The following is a 22407-nucleotide window of genomic DNA, read 5'->3' on the forward strand; positions in this document are numbered from 1 at the left end:
AACCTCAGTTAGTTTCTCTGATGTAGCAGAACTGCAAGTTTCATAGACTTCCATCTGAAGATCCGTTTCAATTCTTAACTGAATTCTTGTAGATCTGTGATACTGTTAAGACTAATGGAGTAGATCCTGAAGTCTACAGGCTCATGCTTTTCCCTTTTGCTGTGTGAGACAGAGCTAGAATATGGTTAGACTTTCAACCTAAGGATAGCTTAAACTCTTGGGATAAGCTGGTCAAGGCTTTCTTAGCCAAGTTCTTTCCTCCTCAAAAGCTGAGTAAGCTTAGAGTGGATGTTCAGACCTTCAGACAGAAAGAAGGTGAATCCCTCTATGAAGCTTGGGAGAGATACAAAGAACTGACCAAAAAGTGTCCTTCTGACATGCTTTCAGAATGGACCATCCTAGACATATTCTATGATGGTCTGTCTAAATTAGCTAAAATATCATTGGACACCTCTGCAGGTGGATCCATTCACCTAAAGAAAACGCCTGCAGAAGCTCAAGAACTCATTGACATGGTTGCTAATAACCAGTTCATGTACACTTCTGAGAGAAATCCTGTGAGTAATGGGACGCCTATGAAGAAAGGAGTTCTTAAAATTGATACTCTGAATGCCATATTGGCTCAGAACAAAATATTGACTCAGCAAGTCAATATGATTTCTCATGAGTCTGAATGGAATGCAAGCTGCATCCAACAGTACTCAAGAGGCATCTTCTGAAAAAGAAGCTTATGATCCTGAAAACCCTGCAATAGCAGAGGTAAATTATATGGGTGAACCTTATGGAAACACATATAATTCATCATGGAAAAATCATCCAAATTTCTCATGGAAGGATCAACAAAAGCCTCAACAAGGCTTTAATAATGGTGGAAGAAACAGGTTTAACAATAGTAAACCTTTTCCATCATCCACTCAGCAATAGACAGAGAACTCTGAACAAAATACCTCTAATTTAGCAAACTTAGTCTCTGATCTATCTAAGGCTACTGTGAGTTTTATGAATGAAACAAGGTCATCCATTAGAAATTTGGAGGCACAAGTGGGCCAGCTGAGTAAAAGGATCACTGAACTCCCTCTTAGTACTCTCCTAAGCAATACAGAAGAAAATTCAAAAGGAGAGTGCAAGGCCATTGAATTAATCACCATGGCCGAACTTGTGAAGGAAGGAGAGGACGTGAATCCCAAGGAGGAAGACCTCCTGGGACATCCAGTGATCAATAAGGAGCTTTCCTTTGAGGAACCAAAGGGATCTGAGACTCATCTAGAGACCATAGAGATTCCATTGAACCTCCTTATGCCATTCATGAGCTCTGATGAGTATTCCTCTTCTGAAGAGAATGAGGATGTTACTGAGGAGCAAGCTGCCAAGTTTCTTGGTGCAATCATGAAGCTGAATGCCAAATTATTTGGTATTGAGACTTGGGAAGATGAACCTCCCTTGTTCACCAATGAACTAAGTGATCTAGATCAACTGACATTGCCTCAGAAGAAATAGGATCCTGGAAAGTTCGTAATACCTTGTACCATAGGCAACATGATCTTTGAAAAGGCTCTGTGTGACCTTGGTTCAGGGATAAACCTCATGCCCCTCTCTGTAATAGAGAAACTGGGAATCTATGGGGTGCAAGCCACTAAAATCTTATTAGAGATGGCAAAAAATTCAAGAAAACAGGCTTATGGACAAGTAGAGGACGTGTTAGTAAAGGTTGAAGGCCTTTACATCCCTGCTGATTTCATAGTCCTAGACACTGGGAAGGATGAGGATGAATTCATCATCCTTGGAAGACCCTTCCTAGCCACAGCAAGAGCTGTGATTAATGTGGATAGAGGAGAATTGACCCTTCAATTAAATGAGGACAACCTTGTGTTTAAAACTCAAGGATCTCTCTCTGTACCCATGGAGAGGAAGCACAGTAAGCTCCTCTCATTGCAGAGTCAACCAGAGCCCCCACAGTCAAACTCTAAGTTTGGTGTTGGGAGGCCACAACCAAACTCTAAGTTTGGTGTTGAACTCCCATATCCAAACTCTAAGTTTGGTGTTGGAGAGTCTCAACAATGCTCTGAACACCTGTGAGGCTCCATGAGAGCCCACTGTCAAGCTATTGATATTAAAGAAGCGCTTATTGGGAGGCAACCCAATTTTTATCTAATTTCTATTTCTATTGTTTTTCATGTTTTATTAGGTTCATGATCATGTGGAGTCACAAAATAAATATAAAAATTAAAAATGGAATCAAAAATAGCAGAAGAAAAATTACACCCTAGAGGAAGACCTTACTGGCGTTTAAACGCCAATAAGAAGCATCTGGCTGGCGTTCAACGCCAGAACAGAGCATGGTTCTGGCGCTGAACGCCCAAAATGGGCAGCATCTGGGTGTTTGAACGCCAGAATTGCACCCTGGAGAAGAGCTGGCGCTGAACGCCCAGAACAAGCATGGTTCTGGCGTTCAACGCCAGAAATGGGCAACAATTGGGCGTTCAACGCCCAGAACAAGCACCAATCTGGCGCTGAACGCCCAGAGTTGTGTGCAAGGGCATTTTGCATGCCCAATTTGGTGCAAGGTTGTAAATCCTTGAACACCTCAGGATCTGTGGACCCCACAGGATCCCCACCTACCTCCACTCACTTCTTCTCACCCCTCTTTCACACAATCCCATAAACACTCTTTCCCAAAACTCTTCACCAATCACCTCAATCTCTCGTCCCTATCACCACTTCACCACTCACATCCATCCACTCTTCCCCATAAACCTACCTCATAAACTTCACCTACCTTCAAAATTCAAAATCAATTTCCCACCCAAACCCACCCTTATGGCCGAACCTTACCCCCCCTCCCTTCCCTATATATAGCCCTCCATTCTTCCTCATTTTCACACAACATAACCCTCTCTTCTCTTCTTGGCCGAAACACAACCCCTTCTCCCTCTCCTCCATATTTTCTTCTTCTTCTTCATCTATTCTTTCTTTTCTTGCTCGAGGGCGAGTAAAATTCTAAGTTTGGTGTGGTAAAAGCATAAGCTTTTTGTTTTTCCATTACCATTGATGGCACCTAAGACCGGAGAATCCTCTAGAAAAGGAAAAGGGAAGACAAAAGCTTCCACCTCCGAGTCATGAGAGATGGAAAGATTCATCTCCAAAGCTCATCAAGATCACTTCTATGATGTTGTGGCCAAGAAGAAGGTGATCCCCGAGGTCCCTTTCAAACTCAAGAGAAATGAGTATCCAGAGATCCAACATGAAATCCAAAGAAGAGGTTGGGAAGTTCTAACAAAACCCATCCAACAAGTCGGCATCCTAATGGTTCAAGAGTTCTATGCCAATGCATGGATCACTAGGAACCATGATCAAAGTAAGAATCCAGACCCAAAGAATTATCTCACCATGGTTCGGGGGAAATACTTAGATTTTAGTCCGGAAAATGTAAGGTTGGTGTTTAACTTGCCTATGATGCAAGGAGATGCACGCCCCTATACTAGAAGGGTCAACTTTAATCAAAGGTTGGACCAAGTCCTCATGGACATATGTGTGGAAGGAGCTCAATGGAAGATTGACTCCAAAGGCAAGCCGGTTCAACTAAGAAGACTGGACCTCAAGCCTGTGGCTAGAGGATGGTTGGAGTTTATCCAACGCTCCATCATCCCCACTAGCAACCGATCTGAAGTTACTGTGGATCGGGCCATAATGATTCATAGCATCATGATTGGAGAGGAAGTAGAAGTTCATGAAGTCATCTCTCTTGAACTCTACAAAATGGCCGAAAAGTCCTCCCCCATGGCAAGGCTAGCTTTTCCTCATCTTATTTGCCATCTATGTTACTCAGCTGGAGCTTTCATAGAAGGAGAAATTCCCATTGAGGAAGAGAAGCCCATCACTAAGAAAAGGATGGAGCAAGCAAGAGAGCCCATTCATGGAGCTCAAGAGGCGCAGGAAGCTCATCACCATGAGATCCCGGAGATGCCTCAAATGCATTTTCCTCCACAAAACTATTGGGAGCAAATCAACACCTCCCTAGGAGAATTAAGTTCCAACATGGGACAACTAAGGGTGGAACATCAAGAGCACTCCATCATCCTTCATGAAATTAGAGAAGATCAAAAAGCAATGAGGGAGGAGCAACAAAGACAAGGAAGAGACATAGAAGAGCTCAAGGACATCATTGGTTCCTCAAGAAAGAAACTCCACCATCACTAAGGTGGACTCATTCCTTGTTCTTACACTCTCTGTTTTTCGTTTTCTATGTTAAGTGCTTATCTATGTTTGTGTCTTATTACATGATCATTAGTAGTTAGTAACTATGTCTTAAAGTTATGAATGTCCTATGAATCCATCACCTCTCCTAAATGAAAACTGTTTTAATTCAAAAGAACAAGAAGTACATGAGTTTCGAACTTATCCTTGAACTTAGTTTAATTATATTGATGTGGTGACAATGCTTCTTATTTTCTGAATGTATGCTTGAACAGTGCATATGTCTTTTGAAGTTATTGTTCATGAATGTTAAATATGTTGGCTCTTGAAAGAATGATGATAAGGAGACATGTTATTTGATAATCTGAAAAATCATAAAAATGATTCTTGAAGCAAGAAAAAGTAGCAAAGAACAAAGCTTGCAGAAAAAAAAGAAAAAAAATAGCGAAAAAAATAGAAAGAAAAAGAAAAAGCAAGCAGAAAAAGCCAAAAGCTCTTAAAACCAAGAGGCAAGAGCAAAAAGCCAGTAACCCTTAAAACCAAAAGGCAAGGGCAATAAAAAGGATCCTAAGGCTTTGAGCATCAGTGGATAGGAGGGCCTAAAGGAATAAAATCCTGGCCTAAGCGGCTAAACCAAGCTGTCCCTAACCATGTGCTTGTGGCGTGAAGGTGTCAAGTGAAAACTTGAGACTGAGCGGTTAAAGTCAAGGTCCAAAGCAAAAGAAGAGTGTGCTTAAGAACCCTGGACACCTCTAATTGGGGACTTTAGCAAAGCTGAGTCACAATCTGAAAAGGTTCACCCAATTATGTGTCTGTGGCATTTATGTATCCGGTGGTAATACTGGAAAACAAAATGCTTAGGGCCACGGCCAAGACTCATAAAATAGCTGTGTTCAAGAATCATCATACTGAACTAGGAGAATCAATAACACTATCTGAAGTCTGAGTTCCTATAGATGCCAATCATTCTGAACTTCAATGGATAAAGTGAGATGCCAAAACTATTCAAGAGGCAAAAAGCTACAAGTCCCGCTCATCTGATTGGAGCTATGTTTCATTGATAGTTTGGAATTTATAGTATATTCTCTTCTTTTTATCCTATTTGATTTTCAGTTTCTTGGGGACAAGCAACAATTTAAGTTTGGTGTTGTGATGAGCGGATAATTTATACGCTTTTTGGCATTGTTTTTAGTATGTTTTTAGTAGAATCTAGTTACTTTTAGGGATGTTTTTATTAGTTTTTATGTTAAATTCACATTTCTGGACTTTACTATGAGTTTGTGTGTTTTTCTGTGATTTCAGGTATTTTCTGGCTGAAATTGAGGGACTTGAGCAAAAATCAGATTCAGAGGTTGAAGAAGGACTGCTGATGCTGTTGGATTCTGACCTCCCTGCACTCAAAGTGGATTTTCTGGAGCTACAGAACTCAAAATGGCGCGCTTCCAATTGTGTTGGAAAGTAGACATCCAGGGCTTTCCAGAAATATATAATAGTCCATACTTTGAACTAGTTTAGACGATGTAAAAGGGCATTGAACGCCAGTTCTACGCTGCTGTCTGGAGTTAAACGCCAGAAACAAGTCACAAACCAGAGTTGAACGCCAAAAATACGTTACAACCTGGCGTTCAACTCCAGAAAGAGCCTCTGCACGTGTAACATTCAAGCTCAGCCCAAGCACACACCAAGTGGGCCCCGGAAGTGGATTTATGCATCAATTACTTACTTCTGTAAACCCTAGTAACTAGTTTATTATAAATAGGACTTTTTACTATTGTATGAGACATCTTTGACATCTTTGATATCTTTGGAATCATCTTTGGATGCCTAGTTCTTAGATCAGAGGGGCTGGCCATTCGGCCATGCCTGGACCTTTCACCTATGTATTTTCAACGGTAGAGTTTCTACACTCCATAGATTAAGGTGTGGAGCTCTGCTGTTCTTCAAGAATAAATGCAAAGTACTACTGTTTTTCTATTCAATTCAATTTATTCTGCTTCTAAGATATTCATTCGCACTTCAACCTGAATGTGATGAACGTGACAATCATCATCATTCCCTATGAACGCGTGCCTGACAACCACTTCCGTTCTACCTTAGATTGAATGAGTATCTCTTGGATCTCTTAATCAGAATCTTCGTGGTATAAGCTAGATTGATGGCGGCATTCATGAGAGTCCGGAAAGTCTAAACCTTGTCTGCGGTATTTCGAGTAGGACTCTGGGATTGAATGACTGTGACGAACTTCAAACTCGCGATTGCTGGGCGTAGTGACAGACGCAAAAGGAGGGTGAATCCTATTCCAACATGATCGAGAACCTCAGATGATTAGTCGTGCTGTGACAGAGCATTTGGACCATTTTCACAAGAGGATGGGATGCAGCCATTGACAAGGGTGATGCCTCCAGACGATTAGCCATGCAGTGACAACGCATCGGACCATTTTCCAGAGAGGATCAAAAGTAGCCATTGACAACGGTGATGTCCTTACATAAAGCCAGCCATGGAAATGAGTAAGATTGATTGGATGAAGACAGCAGGAAAGCAGAGGTTCAGAGGAACGAATGCATCTCTATACGCTTATCTGAAATTCTAACCAATGAATTACATAAGTATTTCTATTCTTATTTTATGTTTACTTCTTATTTAATTTCGAAAACTCCATAACCTTTTGATATCCGCCTGATTGAGATTTACGAGGTGACCATAGCTTGCTTCATACCAACAATCTCCGTGGGATCGACCCTTACTCGCGTAAGGTTTATTACTTGAACGACCCAGTGTACTTGCTGGTTAGTTGTGCGAAGTTGTAATAAAAAGTTGAGATTACAATTGAGCGTACCATGTTGATGGCGCCATTGATGATCACAATTTCGTGCACCAATAACAAATTAAAAAAATTAAAAACTTAAAATCAAATTCTCCAATTTTGATTTCTTCAACTATTTTAAAAAATTAAAAATTATAATATTATATTATATCACTCGTTCAATTCGAGAAAGGAAAATATTATCCCTCATTCGTTATGTTTAATATTTATTTTTCGGTGATGGTCCTCTTTTGTTGATATCTTTAATATTAAAAAAGATGTTTAGGAATAACAAAATAATATATTATTTCTAGAAAACCAAAAGAAACAAAAGAAAAAGGCAAGAAAACAAAGTGAAAAATTCTACAAAAGCCACATATTCCAGCGTCTCTTCTGTTCCCTGCCAACCCTGGTCGTAATCTTGTGACCTCAAAATCTCAGCGCACACTCACACACACTACAGTACACACTACACACACTTCCTCAGTCCAAAAGACCAAAACCACAACCAACCAAAACCAAGCGAACAAAAAATCAAGCAAACACAGACCTTCCGATGTTGTCATCGCCCATACTTGTCTCCCTCACTTTCTTCATTTCCCTCCCTCTCGTCCTCCTCTTCTCCCCACAATTCCTCACCACCTCTTACCTCCCCTTCACCTCCGACACTCACGACCACACCCTCTTCCGCCGCGCCAGCGTCACCGCTGCTCACACCACCACCACCACCACCACAAACAACCCCAAAATTGCCTTCCTCTTCCTCACAAACTCCAACCTCTCCTTTGCCCCCTTGTGGGAGAAATTCTTCTCCGGGCATCGCCATCTCTTCAACATCTACATCCACGCGGACCCGTCCTCCACCGTCGCCGATCCTGGCGGCGTCTTTCGACGCCGCTTCATCCCTTCCAAGAAAACCAACCGCGCCTCGCCTTCCCTCATATCTGCCGCCCGCCGCCTCTTGGCATCCGCCCTCATCGACGATCCCCACAACCAATATTTCGCCCTCGTCTCCCAACACTGTGTTCCTCTCTTGTCTTTTCAATTCGTTTACAGTTACTTATTTTGCAACTCAATCCACTCCAGTTTCATAGAGATACTCTCCAACGAGACCAACCTGTATGACAGGTATGTAGCTCGTGGAGAAAACGCCATGCTGCCGGAAGTGCCGTACGAGGAGTTCCGGGTCGGGTCACAGTTCTTTGTCCTGACCCGGAAGCATGCGGCGGTTGTGGTGAGGGACAAGAAGCTGTGGAGGAAGTTCCGGCTTCCATGCGTGACAGAGGAGCCATGTTACCCAGAGGAGCACTACTTTCCGACGCTGCTGTCCATGGAGGACAGGAAGGGGTGCACCGGATTCACACTCACAAGGGTTAATTGGACCGGTTGCTGGGACGGGCATCCTCATCTGTATACGCCGTCGGAGGTATCGCCGGGGCTCATTCGCCGGCTAAGAGTGTCAAATTCGAGCTACCCGTTCCTCTTCGCGAGAAAGTTCTCGCCGGAGTGTCTCGCGCCGCTTATGGAAATCGCTGATGATGTCATTTTCCGGGACTGAATTGACATCGGTAAGTACTTTTTTAAGCATGCTATGTCAAATTACTGTCAAATATTCTTTTCTTATGATCTTATCTTTGATGCAAGTGTCATCATTTTTACTATTAATTATTTTTAATGTTTCCTTCCCTAATTATCAAATCATATTTTTAATTCCTAATTGTGGAATAGAGCATATCCAATTTCATTGAATAGCTTGAAAACATAAGTAAAAAGCAGCCAATACTTGTTTATTTTGAGGAAATGGTCAAATTAGTCATTACGTTATTCATTCTCTAAATTAGTTATTGATAGATTTTTTTAGGGTTAAGTACAATTTTGGTCTCTACGTTAGAGGCAAAAATTTATTTTATCCCTGGCTTTTTTTTTTTTTTTTCCTGCTATAAAATGGTCTCGAAGGTTTTAATTTGTTTTAAAATCGTCCTTCTTATCAAATTTTTAATTTTAATTCCAAAAATATTCCTAAGTAAAAAAATTAATTTTAATTCCAAAAATACTCCTAATTAAAAAAAAAAAGAAAAAGAAAATGGGTTAAACGGGGAAGGGAAAAGGGTATCACGGGGGTGTTTGGTTTGGGGAAGGGAAGGGAAGGGAAGGGAAGGGGGAAGGGCCACCGCTCCTGCTCCTCCTCCTCGCCCTCGCCCTCGCCGTCGTCGTCGCCTCATTGTCGCCCTCGTCTCGCTGCACCTCGACCTCGCAGCGCCGCGCCCTAGTCTGGCCCTCGCCCTCGTCTGGCCCGTGCTCTCGTGTTCGTCGTCGTCCAAGAGGTGGTGGTGGTGGTTGTGTGCGAAATCTGAGTTTGAGTTCTGCATTTGGGTTCTTCATTATGATGATGATGATTTTCTGATGTTTCTTCTTGATATTTCCATTATTCATTATTGTTGTTGTTCTTCTGCTTCTAGTTGCTTTTGTTGTTGTTCTTCTTCTTATTCCATTATTTGTTGTTGTTATTGTTGTTGTTGTGCTTCTTGTTGTTGTTGTTTCATTGGTGTTTCTGCTTCAATTTCTGGGTTCACTTCAGCTTCTGGTTCTGCTTCTGTTAATTTTGGGGAAGAAGGGGAGGGTGTTTTCGTCCGAAGGACGATTTTGAAACTAAGTTAAACTTTAGGGACCATTTTGTAGCGAAAAAAAGGTCGGGGACGAAATAAATTTTCGGCCTCTACGTTAGGGACCAAAATCGTACTTAACCCATTTTTTTAATCAAATTCATTCCTTAAAAATTTTAAATTAGTCATATTAGTATCTTCGTCACTTTCATGGCTAATAGCGTCAAAGTTTGTTGGTGTGGTATGTTAACTACCATCACAACACACACCTAGTTGGACTATTAACATGATTGGTTTATGAAATTAGATCAAATAAACCCAAATTGAGTGATTCTAATGCCTCAAATTTTCTTCTCAATTTTAAGTTTTGATTTTATCTAATTTCATAAATTTATTATCTTAATAGTCAATTAAGACTCTTAGGTGTGTGTTGGGATGTCACTTACCGTGTCATATTAGCAAATTTTGACACCATAAATAAAGAAAGTAGTGGAAGGATTAACATGACTAATTTAAAATCTTTAAAAGACGAATTTGATTAAAAAAATATTTCGGAGACCAATTTGGAGAACGAGCGATCTTTGATGGATTAATTTGACCATTTACTTTATTTATTTTGCAAAAAATAAAGATTTTTAGGATGATAGATAATTTCTCTCTAAATATTGTAAAATCCAATAAAAGATTTCTAAATCTGATCATTTGCACACAGAAAAAGTGAGAAAAAAAACTCTCACAAAAGGGAAAAGAGAATGCATTGGTCTGAAATACGAGTAGAAATTTCACTACGTAAAACCTCCCTAAGGTCGATTCCTGAATTGCATCCTGTGTGAAACAAAGAATTGGTAAAGTTTATCCTGTGGATTTAGATACCTTGTGTGTATGTTAGAGATATGATGCTGGTGGTAGATATTCCGTCTTGTGGTTTCACTTTCAATTGATTTTTATCTGCACTAGTTCTCATAATTTCTTTGGTTGCACCCTTCCACGTTACTATTGTAGACCCAAAACGGCTTTTGCTTATAGCAAGTCTCCATGATTGGTTATTATTCAGATACCCTACTTTGGAGTGGATAAAGTAGTAGTTAGTTTGGATTGGCTTAGTTGAGTCTAAGGGCCATGAGGAATTATTCTTTTATTATTATTATTCTTGTAGAATTGCGTTAACAATATTACTCGTGTTATTAAAGCAACTCAGGGTAAATTCATTAGTTTGGTGTAGGTGTGTAGTCTAAGGCTTGGGGGCATTTGATCTAGTTCACGAGTTTAATTATTTGGAGGAAAATGTTTTTGTTGGAGGGAGGTTTATTAAACCTCTAAATCTTCCAAAACTCCTCTTTTCAAGTTGGGGTGTGTTTGCAAGCTTGCAAAAAGAAAAGGAAAGCTTTGGAGGGGAGGAAGGGAAAGTAAAGCCAGGACTTATAAGTTTCTCTTGATCAAGGGTTTGAAATATAAAAGAAGGGCAATAGAGGACTTAGAATATATTTTTACAATATATTCTTTCATAAAATAATTTATTGGAATTAGTATATTTTATAAATAGTACAATAATTTAGTAGGGATAAAAATGTACGGTCAAATAAAATTGAATGAAAACCTAGAAAAGAGAGGTTATGGAAGGTCACCAAAAACTCTTGACCTCCGAATAATAATACTTGTGAACTATATTAAATCCTTCAAAGGCTTTCTCTCCAAAACTTCTTATACCAAACTTGCAATGTCACCCCAGAATTCTGGAGTTTTAATCAGATTTTAATATAATTACAGTTTTATTTTCTAATTTTCTAATAAATTATTGAAATATCGTATGTCTATAATTCTATACATATAAATTCCAATACATTATTCTAATGAATGTATTAGGGATAGCTTTATAAATGTTGGTCGAGAAATGTTAGAAGGCTATCAGAATTTATTGTTTTTGGCCATCACTTAGTTATCAATTCAATTCCTTTAGTCTAGTAATCCAACAACGTACTTTATTCCATACTTTTAAATATTAATGGCTAACTAATGGCCAAAACCAATAAATTTTGATAACCCTCTAGCATTCATCAGGTAGATATGCACTTCTAATGTCATTTTATGATCCATCCTTAGAGAGGTTGTATCAAAAATCATGAGAGAATACATAAAGAAGTCTTCAACATTAGTACATAACTGAATTAGGAAGTGTACTTATCAGAGGTACCTAAAAGTGCCTAAGTCTGTTGTCAATTTGATAACTTCTGCGTGGTGAACACCATATGATGTGTGGCTATGTCGTTTGTTGTACTCAATCCTCTTAATCACAAAACTTAAAAAATAGTGACGACCATTTTATTCACGTTTCATATGTGTCCTAATTTTGAGTATATTTATGCACCAATTTGTTCAGGCCAATCAATACCAGCTTTAGCCACCTAAAGCGTGTGAACAGATAGGATGTCCATATTTCAAAGCAAATCGGTTCTCTTTTACTCAGTTATTTACCTTTTCTTTCTTTCCTTTCGTTTTCTTTCTTTTATTTTAAGCTAAACGGGAGCTTCAACTTTTGGAGACACCTAATTTGGTTTGCCCTTCGGTTTTCGGGTTTATGTTGCTTTTACAATATATACCACTGGAAATTTTTCAGATATTCCAAGAATACTGATTTTCCAATAGTTTTAGCTATTCATCTCAATCATAAATATTATATATTTATATATAATTAAAATGAACAGCTAAAACCACTGGAAACGGGTATTACTAGAAAACCTAAAACTATTCCTATACGACTTACTAGTGAATTAAGGATAACAAGTTCCATGTCTTGTTATGATCCTTTAGCTACCCACCGTTAACTGTCCTTACAAATTCTATAATGCCATGCCATTTACACTAGGCGAAAAATTGACACAAGCGCGTAATTTTCTGCTCCTTTTGTTTTGTGCTTTTTTTTCAGGGAATCTTTGATGAGTTCGGGAATACTGAAGACATCTTAATGTAAAATGCCAATGTCTTGGAGTCTTCTTGATGTGTATAGAAAATTCGATTGCTTTTTTAACTGTAAAGTGTAATTGTAATTCGAATTTCAAGTGTGTGAATGAACAAGGTGTTTCGGTATGGGCTGCAGAAAAAAGGCAAGGCTGGTCTCCAAAGGAGGCCTAAATTGTCAATTAATGAGCAATAGTTCAACTGTAAATTCGGGGTACATTTTTTTTTTTTTTTTTTTTTGGTAACTGGGTACATTTTGTTTATTACTAGTGTTTTTACCCCGGAATATAAATTTTTTAGAGTTGGTTTCCCACGGTATCCCCCAACCCGGCAGGTCAAGGACTAATCCGTCGCGGTACTGAGCTCCATTTAAGGGTTTGCCGCTGGCCAATGGGTTGCTGCATGCACAAGGCGGGATTCGAACCCCCGACACTTGCTTAAGCGGACTAGTGAGCTTTTTATAAAATCAAATTTTTATAAAAAGCTCGTAACGGATAAAAGTTTTTGTCGGCTAACAAGATTAGAGTTTTTGTAGATAAAAAAATTAAATAATAAACTATTTAGTTATTATTTTCATGGAAAAGAGTTTATTTTTTTTTATTAATAATTAATTTTAACATTCATGTTTGTTATCTAAAAATATTTTTTCTTTTTATATAATTAGATATTAGTATAAAAAATTTATATTGATAGTCATAAAATTAATTCAAAATTAATTTTTTTTAAATAATTGAATCTTGATTTTAATTATTGATCACAATAATAATATTCTTTTCAAATGAAATGAGATAAATTTTTGAATAAAATAAAAATATAGATTAAAAAAATAACCAGTAAAAATTTAAAATTTAATAAAAAAATAAAAAGTATGTATATAATAATATTTATGTGAATAATATTATGGGATTATTTTTTATTGATATTTAATTATAAATTTAATGTATTTTTTAAAATTATGAATTTATTTAAATTATATTATTTTATTAATTTTAATTTTTTTAGAATAAAAAGATATAGAAAAATAGAGATTGAAAGAGAAAGAGAGAGAAAGATAAAGGAGAGAGAGAGAGTTTGTTAATTTTAGAGGAAAAATTTTTACTTTAATTGTAATGAAAGAAAATCTCGTGACACATTTTAGTTTGTCAAATTAGTAATATAAAATATAAATTATAAGTTATATATAAAATGAGAAGGGTAGAGAGAAATAGAGAAGTGAAGAGAGATAGATAAGAGGATATAGAAAGGAACTTTATTAATTTTAGAGGAAAATATTTTCTCTTAATTTTAATAAGAGAGTGTCATGTGACACATTTTGGTTGTAAATTAGTAATATAATATAGTTATATTTAATTTCAATTCTAATATTTCAATTTTAGTTTAATTTTAATTGTATTTAGAGAATGTTATGTTACACATTTTAATTGTCAAATTTATAACTAATTATTAATAATGATATATAAGAGAGAATGAGAGATAGAGTGAGTGAAGAAATGAGAGATATAGAGAAAGGAAGATAAAGAGGAGGAGATAACTCTTTAATTTTGAAAGAAAATATTTGATTTCAATTGTAATGAAAAAGTGACATGTGGTACATTTTGATCGAAAAATTAGTAATAGATAATACATTTTTTCAGGCAAAAATAGAATATTCATCATAAAATTAAGAATAGTGATTAATTTTTTGCCTGTTTGCGAGAATTTTCAAGGATGAGACAATAGTTTAAATTTTTAATGGTTTTCACTTTGAAGCCGAATATTGAATTATCACTTGGCTAAGAGGAAAGACTCTCTTTCTATGGGTGACTGATGAACCACTATTTTATAGTTTATTTTGTACTGAATTGAGTGGATGTTATCAACTATTCTCACACTTATTTATATAAATTGCATGGTTTTATAAATCATTTCTAATTTTGTGCTATGATTGAAAACATGCTTCTTAGGCCTTAAAATCGCTAATTTTTAATCCTCTCTTATTACCATTCGATGCCGTGATATGTGTGTTAAGTGTTTTCAGAGTTTATAGGGCAAGAAGGGCTTAGAGAATGGAAAGGGAGCATGCAAAAGTGGAAGGAACACAAGAAATTGAAGTTTTGAGAAGCTGGTGTCCACGCGCACGCATGGCTGATGCGTACGCATGACCAAGCCATAACCAAGCGACGCGCACGCGTGGCTGACGCCTACGCGTGGCCAGGTGCAAGATTCAACGATGCGTACGCGTACGCGTGACGAGCGTCACGTGCCTCAGTAAAGTAAATTCGCTGGGGGCGATTTCTGGGCTGCTTTTGACCCAGTTTCAGGCCCGAAAATGAAGACAAGAGGATCAAAGTGTAAGAACCGAGCTTAATTAATCGTCTAATTAAGTAATTAAATTGCCCAAATTAGATTCCAAAAAATTAGAATGAGAATCTGAGGATTTAAATATGATTTTTGGACTCATTAGATTTTTCTGAGTTAGAAAATGTATTTTCTGTGAAAAACCTTAGAAAAATATTTAAGGCGTTAATTTTAAAGGTCTGGCCCAAAGTTGGGACAAACGGGCTAAAAACACTAACGGGTTGGATCGGGCCCAAGTTGGGCCCAAGCCCAACGTATATATAAGTTCATAAGTGAACCCATTCAGCACATCAATACTTAAAACACAACACCACTCAGCTGAAAAGGGAAGAAGGAGAGAAACCCCATTGTTACTATTCACTCTCAACTTCACAAGCTCATATCTTGAGCTACAAAGCTCCGATCGCCGCACCGTTTGCGGCTACGTGTTCCTTGTGAAGAGCTCTACAAAATCCATCCAAGAAACTGGTGAGGTAACCACGGAATCGTCTCAGTTCTTCTTTTCAAAATTTCGAAAATTTAGGGCTTTTAATTAAGTGGAATTTTGTGATTTTGGGTGTTTAAGTACACTCTAACCTTTTGTTAGCATTGGATTTGACATCCAAAACTAGTAGAAAAGGTAAGATCTCTTAAAACCCTTGTGAGGTTATGATTTAATTGAGCCCTAGGTTGATTAGTGATGATTTGTGTGTATAAAGCTTGATCATTGTGAGTTTGAAAGCTATTGGATCTTGTTGGTGCTTGTTGGAGTGGAATTGGAGGCTTGCTTGTGGTTGAAAGTATAGATTGTGCTCAATTTTGAATTTTAGCATATTGGGAATCGGCCAAGGTATGGTTTCGGTTTTCTCTATGTAGTATATAATATTCATGGACACTTAGGCTAGTGACCCATAGGATAGGTTTGAATTAAAATGGTTGTTGAGTTGTTGAATGATGATGTATGATAATTTATGATGGGTTAATGAATTTGAGTAATTATGATGATTGATGATGATATGATGACGATGAATAATTGTGTGGATTGAAAAGTAAATGGTAATGATATATGTGATGTTGAGATTGATGAATTGGTAATGTGGTTGAAAAATGTGAATGAGGATTGATTATAATGTTATACATTTGATGTTGAGGTTGAGAATAATGAAATGTGAAGGAAAAATTAGTAAGAATGGTGAAATATGTTATAAAGGGTAGATTTTGATGAAAAATGAAGTTTGGAATGGTTTTATTTGGTTTTGGTTGGTTTGAGTTGTAAAAATTGGAAAATTGGTAATTGGTGAACTTTTGGTAAAAAGGGAATTTTGGTGAACTTTGTCTGATCATAACTCATGCCTTAGTTTTCAAAATTTGTCGAAATTTGTTTAGCATTAAATTCCATTGAAAACTCTTTGAATTGATATAAAGTTTGTAAAATTTGGATTTTTTTAGAGGAAGTTATGATCATTCAAAGTTTGGTGACAAAATATGAAATTTTGCAAAGTTGCAGAATTTTGTGATTTCTGGTATATGCGCACGCACAACCCTGTGAAATTTTAAACCTGTGCGTACGCACAGGCAGGGGAAGGCTTCCTATTTAGAGCGGTAGCACAGCTTGTGCGCGCACATGACCAATGAGGATTTACAACCTGTGCGCACGCACAAGTTGGGAAGGGCAGTCTGTCGGGGGCGCTAGCACAGCTTGTGCAGCGAACAGAACTATGAAATTTTGTACCTGTGTGTACGCACACCCCTATGCGTACGCACACGTTTAAAAACTCTCTTGGGCATGCGCACGCACACTCCTGTGCGTACGCACACGCCCTGTTTCTCAAATTTAAATTTTGTTTTCAACTATTTCACCTTCCCAACAAGATTGTAAGCTTCTATGACACCATTTTAAGTCTTTTGGACATAATTTTGGGTATGAGAACATGGGAAAGAACTTTGAAGATTTAGTTGATGTCATTTTGAAAAATTAGAAAATGGAGGCTTAGGTTTTGGGTGTACTGAAGATGGTTTGACAGCTTGTGAAGGTAGACTGGTATGTGAAATGAGAACTGATGAACTGTTGAGTTCAGAAAGGAAATGTTGCATTGACAGTAGTTGAGATGAGTCGAGGACTCGGAATGAAAATGTTGATATGACAGTGGTTGAGATGAGTCGAGGACTCGAATGTGCAATGATGAATCATTGAGGTATTGAAATGTTTTCTGAAAAACCACTGAACTATTGTTTTACATTGAGATTTTGAGACGCTATGCGCCCAGCAGGGACAGTGGTTAATCCCGCTTACGTTGAGATGTGAGGTCTATGGCAAGAGTATCCCGCTCGCATCCCTTCGGATCAATAGAGTGTGCAGGCACAAAATCCTGGACGGTGATCCGAGCACCATATCTCGGGGGTTCCCAATGATGATTCCGAAGGGTGACATCTCCATGGAGGTGTGTGGGGTTGGCATTTGAACCGACAATGTGATATCACAGTCAGTAGGACAGGCATTCATCATGTGAATTTTCTATCTGTTTGTTTGCTTTGCCGACTTGTAATTGTACGCCTATTTGTATAACATGCTTAATTGCTACTTGAATTACTTGCCTTACATGCTAATACTTGTGTTTTACTTGCATTGTATATTATCTGTGTTTTCTACTGGGATTGAGGAGGTTCGGAAGACGGTGGCGATGGGATTGCATGGAGGATAGGTTCGTGAAGGCTGTGGAACAGCGGAGATCTGGTAGACTAGAAAATCCTTTGGGTTAGATTACCCTTTTGATATGTTAAGGTTTGAGTTATGTTAAGCTTTTATATATGCTTTACTATTTTAGACTTTTAGTTATGCCTTGAGATTGAATCTTGTGATGGATATGCAGTCTAGGATTGCCTTTGGCATCCCGGGGTCTTATATTCTACATCACTGGGCACTATTACCATACTGAAAACTTCCGATTCTCATATCATATTTATGTTGTGTTTTTCAGATGTAGGTCACAATCCACCTCGGTGAGTTGCTTTGGATGGTGACAGAAGCGGAGGATCATGATACTTTTGGAGTCTTTTGATTTATTTTGTATATGTCTCTCACCTTTGTATTTTGTTTTTTCCTAGAGGCTTGTATTGAGAGAGAAAAACCTGTATAAGCTGTTTTTAAACTTTCTGGTTTCTGTATGTCTGTATGTGGCTAGCCGGCTTAAACTCCGCGAGCCGTGGCTAGATTCTTATGATATTATACTATTATCTTTTGTTATATTATATCTATATCTTGTGCTTCAAGTTAGAAGCTTCGTTAGTACGTTTTGTGCTTTTCAAATCCTGTTTTTGAGCTATATCTTTCATCGGGCTTTTTGATTATATTAATTCTTCTATATATATTATGTATGAGCGTAGAACTGTCGTAACCTTTGATTAACTTTTGCTTTAAGACACGAGCTAAAGCTTAGGCTAATTAGGGTGTTACATTTAGTAGTATCAGAGCGGTTCGTCCTCGTGAGCCTAAAGGATGGACCGATTGTGCTTCATTGCATACTCTGTGTGTCTTTTTCTTTGATGCTATTAGGTTTTTTGTTTGATATTGCATAGCATGCTTGTTTGTGAGTGCCTATTTGGGATAATTGAAGCACTAGGCTTTTGATATTGAGACTAATCACCTTGATATCGATTGTTTGGTGTAGACAGAAACCCTAATGGCCACTCGCGAACGAGGTCGAACATGTTCACGAGAGAGTAGGAATGAGCAGCCGGCCGATAACCATGCCAAATTCATGACGGCAATGGCAAACTTAGCGAACACCATGGAAGCTAATGCTGCTGCAACTCTGCAAGCTGTGTAGAGGTTAGGCCAACTGGCTGGAAACGGAAATGGGAATGGAGAAGGAAATACGAATGACAATGCTGAGGGAAACGGCGACAACATGGGAAGTGCTCCGATGACCTTGGCGACTTTTCTTAAGGTTCATCTGCCAATTTTTCGAGGATCAACCAACCCTATCGAAGCGGAAAACTGGTTTCAGGCCATGGAGTGTGCTTTACAAGCACAACACATTCCCAATAACCAATATGTAGAATTTGCTGCTTATTAGCTTGCGGGAGAGGCCCAGCATTGGTGGCAAGCCAAGTGCCGCTTGCTACAACTTCAAAATGCCAATGTTCCTTGGGACGTATTCCAGACGGCCTTCTACAAGAAGTACTTTCCGGAGTCTGCAAGAGAAGCGAAGGAGATGGAACATATGCAGCTGAAGCAAGGTTCCTTGTCTGTGGCAGACTACACAAGCAAGTTTGAGGAGCTTTGTAGGTTTTCTAGGGTGTGTCAGGGTGCCCCAGAGACCTATGAAAGCTGGAAATATATGAAGTATCAAAGGGGGTTGAAGGACAACATTATGACTGCTGTGGCTCCAATGGAGATTCGTACTTTCTCTGATTGGTGAACAAGGCGAGGGTGGTTGAGGAGTATGCCAAGCTAGTAGCTGCGTCCAAGGACACTCATGGAGGGAACACTAGTAAGGGGCGTGGCAAGTATTTTCATCCGAGAGGTCAAAGTTTCAAGAGAGGAGGATTTTCGCCTCAAGGGCAAGGAGGCTTCAGAAAGATCACTCAGAATCAGTTTTAGTATGCTAAAAGAAGAGGAAATCAGAGTAAGATTTCTCCGGATTTGACTTGTGTGTGTTGTGGACGTTATCATCTATTTGACTCTTACAAGATTGGTTTAGGTGGTTGCTTCAACTGTGGGTTGCCTGGCCACATTGCGAGGGATTGCACTCGTGGGAAGAACCCGAATATGGGCCAGAGTTAGCATCAAGGTTGAGTATTTGCTGTGAACGCTAAGGATGCTTCTAAGGCGGATCCATTGATGAGAGGTAACTGTTTAATTGGTGATAAAGTCTTGATTGCATTGTATGATACTGGAGCTTCGCATTCGTTTATTTCATTTGCTAAGGTTGAGGAACTAGGCCTGAAAGTGTCAGCGTTAGCATTTGATTTGCATGTACATACTCCGCATTCAAACAGTTATGACTAGGTCAGGTTGTAGGCAAGTAGGTTTCAAGCTTGAGGGTAGAGACTTTTTACTTGATTTGATCTATTTATCAATGGTTGGGTTGGAGAATATTTTAGGGTTTGATTGGTTGTCGAAGAACCGAGTTTTGTTGGATTGCTTTGAGCGGTCAATTCAGTTTATGCCGGAAGGAGAAAAGGGAGCAGTGATAGCTGAGGGTTACTACCTAAACTCTGTAAGGGTGCACTATAGTGGGAAGAGTGTCAGGGTTATATTCTGTTGGCTGTGAATACGTTAGGTGATAATCAGGAACTAGATCAAATTCTGGTAATTAGAGACTTTCCGGAGGTGTTCCCAGAAGATATTCCTGAATTTTCACCTTAGAGGGAAATTGAATTTGCGATTGAATTAGTGCCGGGAGCTGGACCAATATCGATTGCACCGTATAGAATGGCTCCGATAGAGCTGGCTGAACTAAAGGCTCAGTTGGAAGAGCTTCTGAACAAGAGGTTCATTCGACCGAGTGTATTTGATGACGAAAAATTGAATTTCGCATAAATTCACCGGCAAGTATACCGGGTCGCATCAAGTAGTAAAACTCACGTGAGTGAGGTGATTAGTCTAGTCAAGCTAACAGTGGTGAATTGGGTGAAATTGGATCAACAGAATGTAAATTGCAAGGAATTTAAAGTGCAGAATGTAAATTGCATCAAATGTAAAAGGACTGGGTGCTGGAAAATTAGAAAGAATAGTAAATCAAGCAATTAAAATGAACTCTAGAACAAGTAACAGAAAGAAAAATTCACTAGGGATTGGAGATATCATAATCCACAACGAATCAAATGGGTCTCAACTCCTTTCTCAATCATATGCGTAGATCTATGGCAGATTGAAATTGATTGGATCTCAATTCCTTGGCAATCCAATCTCTCTAATTACAATCAATCTTGCCAATTCCTTGATCTAATTGTCATAAGAAGAGGTTAAGTGTATGTCTCTCATCCATAAGCCACACTAACTCTCAAGATCTCAATTCCTCCCGAATAGTGTTGATTAAGAGAGTAGTGAAGGATATAGCCTCAATTCTAATGCTCATGATTCCCCCTATGAGGCACACACAAGCATTCAACAGATTCAAACCCCCTTCCGGAGTGGATGAATCTCAATCAAAATAGAGGATATCCTATAGCTACTCAATTGAATTGAGAAGAAGAAGAAATTCACTAAATCATGTGAATCATAACAGAGCTCCTCCCCCTAATGACTGGAGTTTTAGTGGATCATAGCTCTAAAAACACTTGCAGGAAATGTAAATTGCAGGAAAGTAAATCAAGCTAAATAAAAAATAGAAATATAAAATTGGCAGAAAGGAAAGTGCAGAAGAGAATTGCAGAAATTGAAATTGCATAAGTGGTACGCGAAATCGTGATTGTTCGTTCCCTGGCTACAGCGCCAAAAACTTGGTATGGGAAAATGATAAACCACTATTTTATGGTTTATCTTGTGCTCAATTGAGTGGATTTTATCAACTCTTTACCCACTTATTCATACTATTTGCATGGTTTTACATTTACCTTCCTAATTATGTGCTTTGATTAAAAACATGCTTCTTTGGATTTATAATTGCTAATATTAATCCTCTCTTATCACCATTAGATGCCTTGATATGTGTGTTAAGTGATTTCAGAGATTACAGGGCAGGAACGGCTCAGAGGGTAGAAAGGAAGCATGCAAAAGTGGAAGGAATACAAGAAGTTGGAGAAATTACTAAGCTGTCCAGCCTGACCTCTTCGCACTTAAATGGCTATAACTTTAGCTACAGAGGTCCAAATGACACGGTTTTAGTTGCGTTGGAAATTTAACGTCCAAGGCTTCGATTTGATATATAATATGCCATAGTTTCCCTGACGCTAGGTGACACGACCGCGTGACCCATGCGGCCGCGTCACAGTGACGGAAATCAGCGTGTTTGAATTCTTCTCCAGCGATTTCTGGGCTGTTTTCGACCCAGTTCTCGACCCAGAAAACACAGATTAGAGGCTATAAAGTGGGGGAATGCATCCATTTATGAGGAGGCTCTCATAATTCACTTTTCATGTTTTAGATGTAGTTTTAGAGAGAGATGTTCTCTCCTCTCTCTCTCTTAGGATTAGGATTTTGGACTTCTCTTAGTTTTAAGAGTGACTCTCGATCCCAGGTTTAATGTTCTTTTCTGTTTAATTTCGTTTCCATTTTTATTCACCTTAGTACTTTAATTGATATTTATCTTTTGAATAATTGGCTTATGGCTTTCATGTTATGATTTTCTTTATTAATGCAATTGAGGTATTTTCAGATTTGTGATTTATATTTAGCTTTTTACATTCTTGGTTTTGGTTAAGAAATCAGTAACTCAGGAGTTATCCAATTCAACAACATAATTGATAATTGTTATCTTGCCAATTGAATTGAACTTCAATAATCCCAATCTTTTCTTAGGAAATAAATAGGATTCGAAGATCAAACTAATTAATCCATTGACTTTCCTTTACTTTAGTAAAGGTTGA

General features: G+C 38.3%; 1 protein-coding gene, 1 long non-coding RNA gene and 1 other non-coding gene across 3 annotated transcripts; 2 read left to right on the forward strand and 1 right to left on the reverse strand.

Annotated features, from left to right (window-relative positions):
• Positions 1-275: 275 nt before the first annotated feature.
• LOC112732016 (small nucleolar RNA R71) lies at positions 276-383 on the reverse strand. The gene has a single exon (XR_003167759.1). It is a non-coding gene; the product is annotated as a small nucleolar RNA R71 (small nucleolar RNA).
• Positions 384-7348: 6965 nt separating this feature from the next.
• LOC112727468 (glycosyltransferase BC10) lies at positions 7349-12766 on the forward strand. The gene is made up of 2 exons (XM_025777207.3): positions 7349-8568; positions 12527-12766. Exon 1 carries the CDS (start codon positions 7557-7559, stop codon positions 8556-8558), a length of 1002 nt encoding a protein of 333 aa, XP_025632992.1. The 5' UTR covers positions 7349-7556; the 3' UTR covers positions 8559-8568; positions 12527-12766.
• A 4042-nt stretch (positions 12767-16808) lies between these two features.
• LOC140177043 (uncharacterized) lies at positions 16809-18123 on the forward strand. The gene is made up of 2 exons (XR_011868553.1): positions 16809-17656; positions 17853-18123. It is a non-coding gene; the product is annotated as an uncharacterized lncRNA (long non-coding RNA).
• Positions 18124-22407: the final 4284 nt, after the last annotated feature.

Source organism: Arachis hypogaea, chromosome 12, assembly GCF_003086295.3.
Source record: "Arachis hypogaea cultivar Tifrunner chromosome 12, arahy.Tifrunner.gnm2.J5K5, whole genome shotgun sequence".
Taxonomy (NCBI): domain Eukaryota; kingdom Viridiplantae; phylum Streptophyta; class Magnoliopsida; order Fabales; family Fabaceae; genus Arachis; species Arachis hypogaea.

Coding starts and splice junctions, on each gene's coding strand:
- LOC112727468 (XM_025777207.3), top strand. CDS start 7,557: ATGTTGTCATCGCCCATACTTGTCTCCCTCACTTTCTTCATTTCCCTC.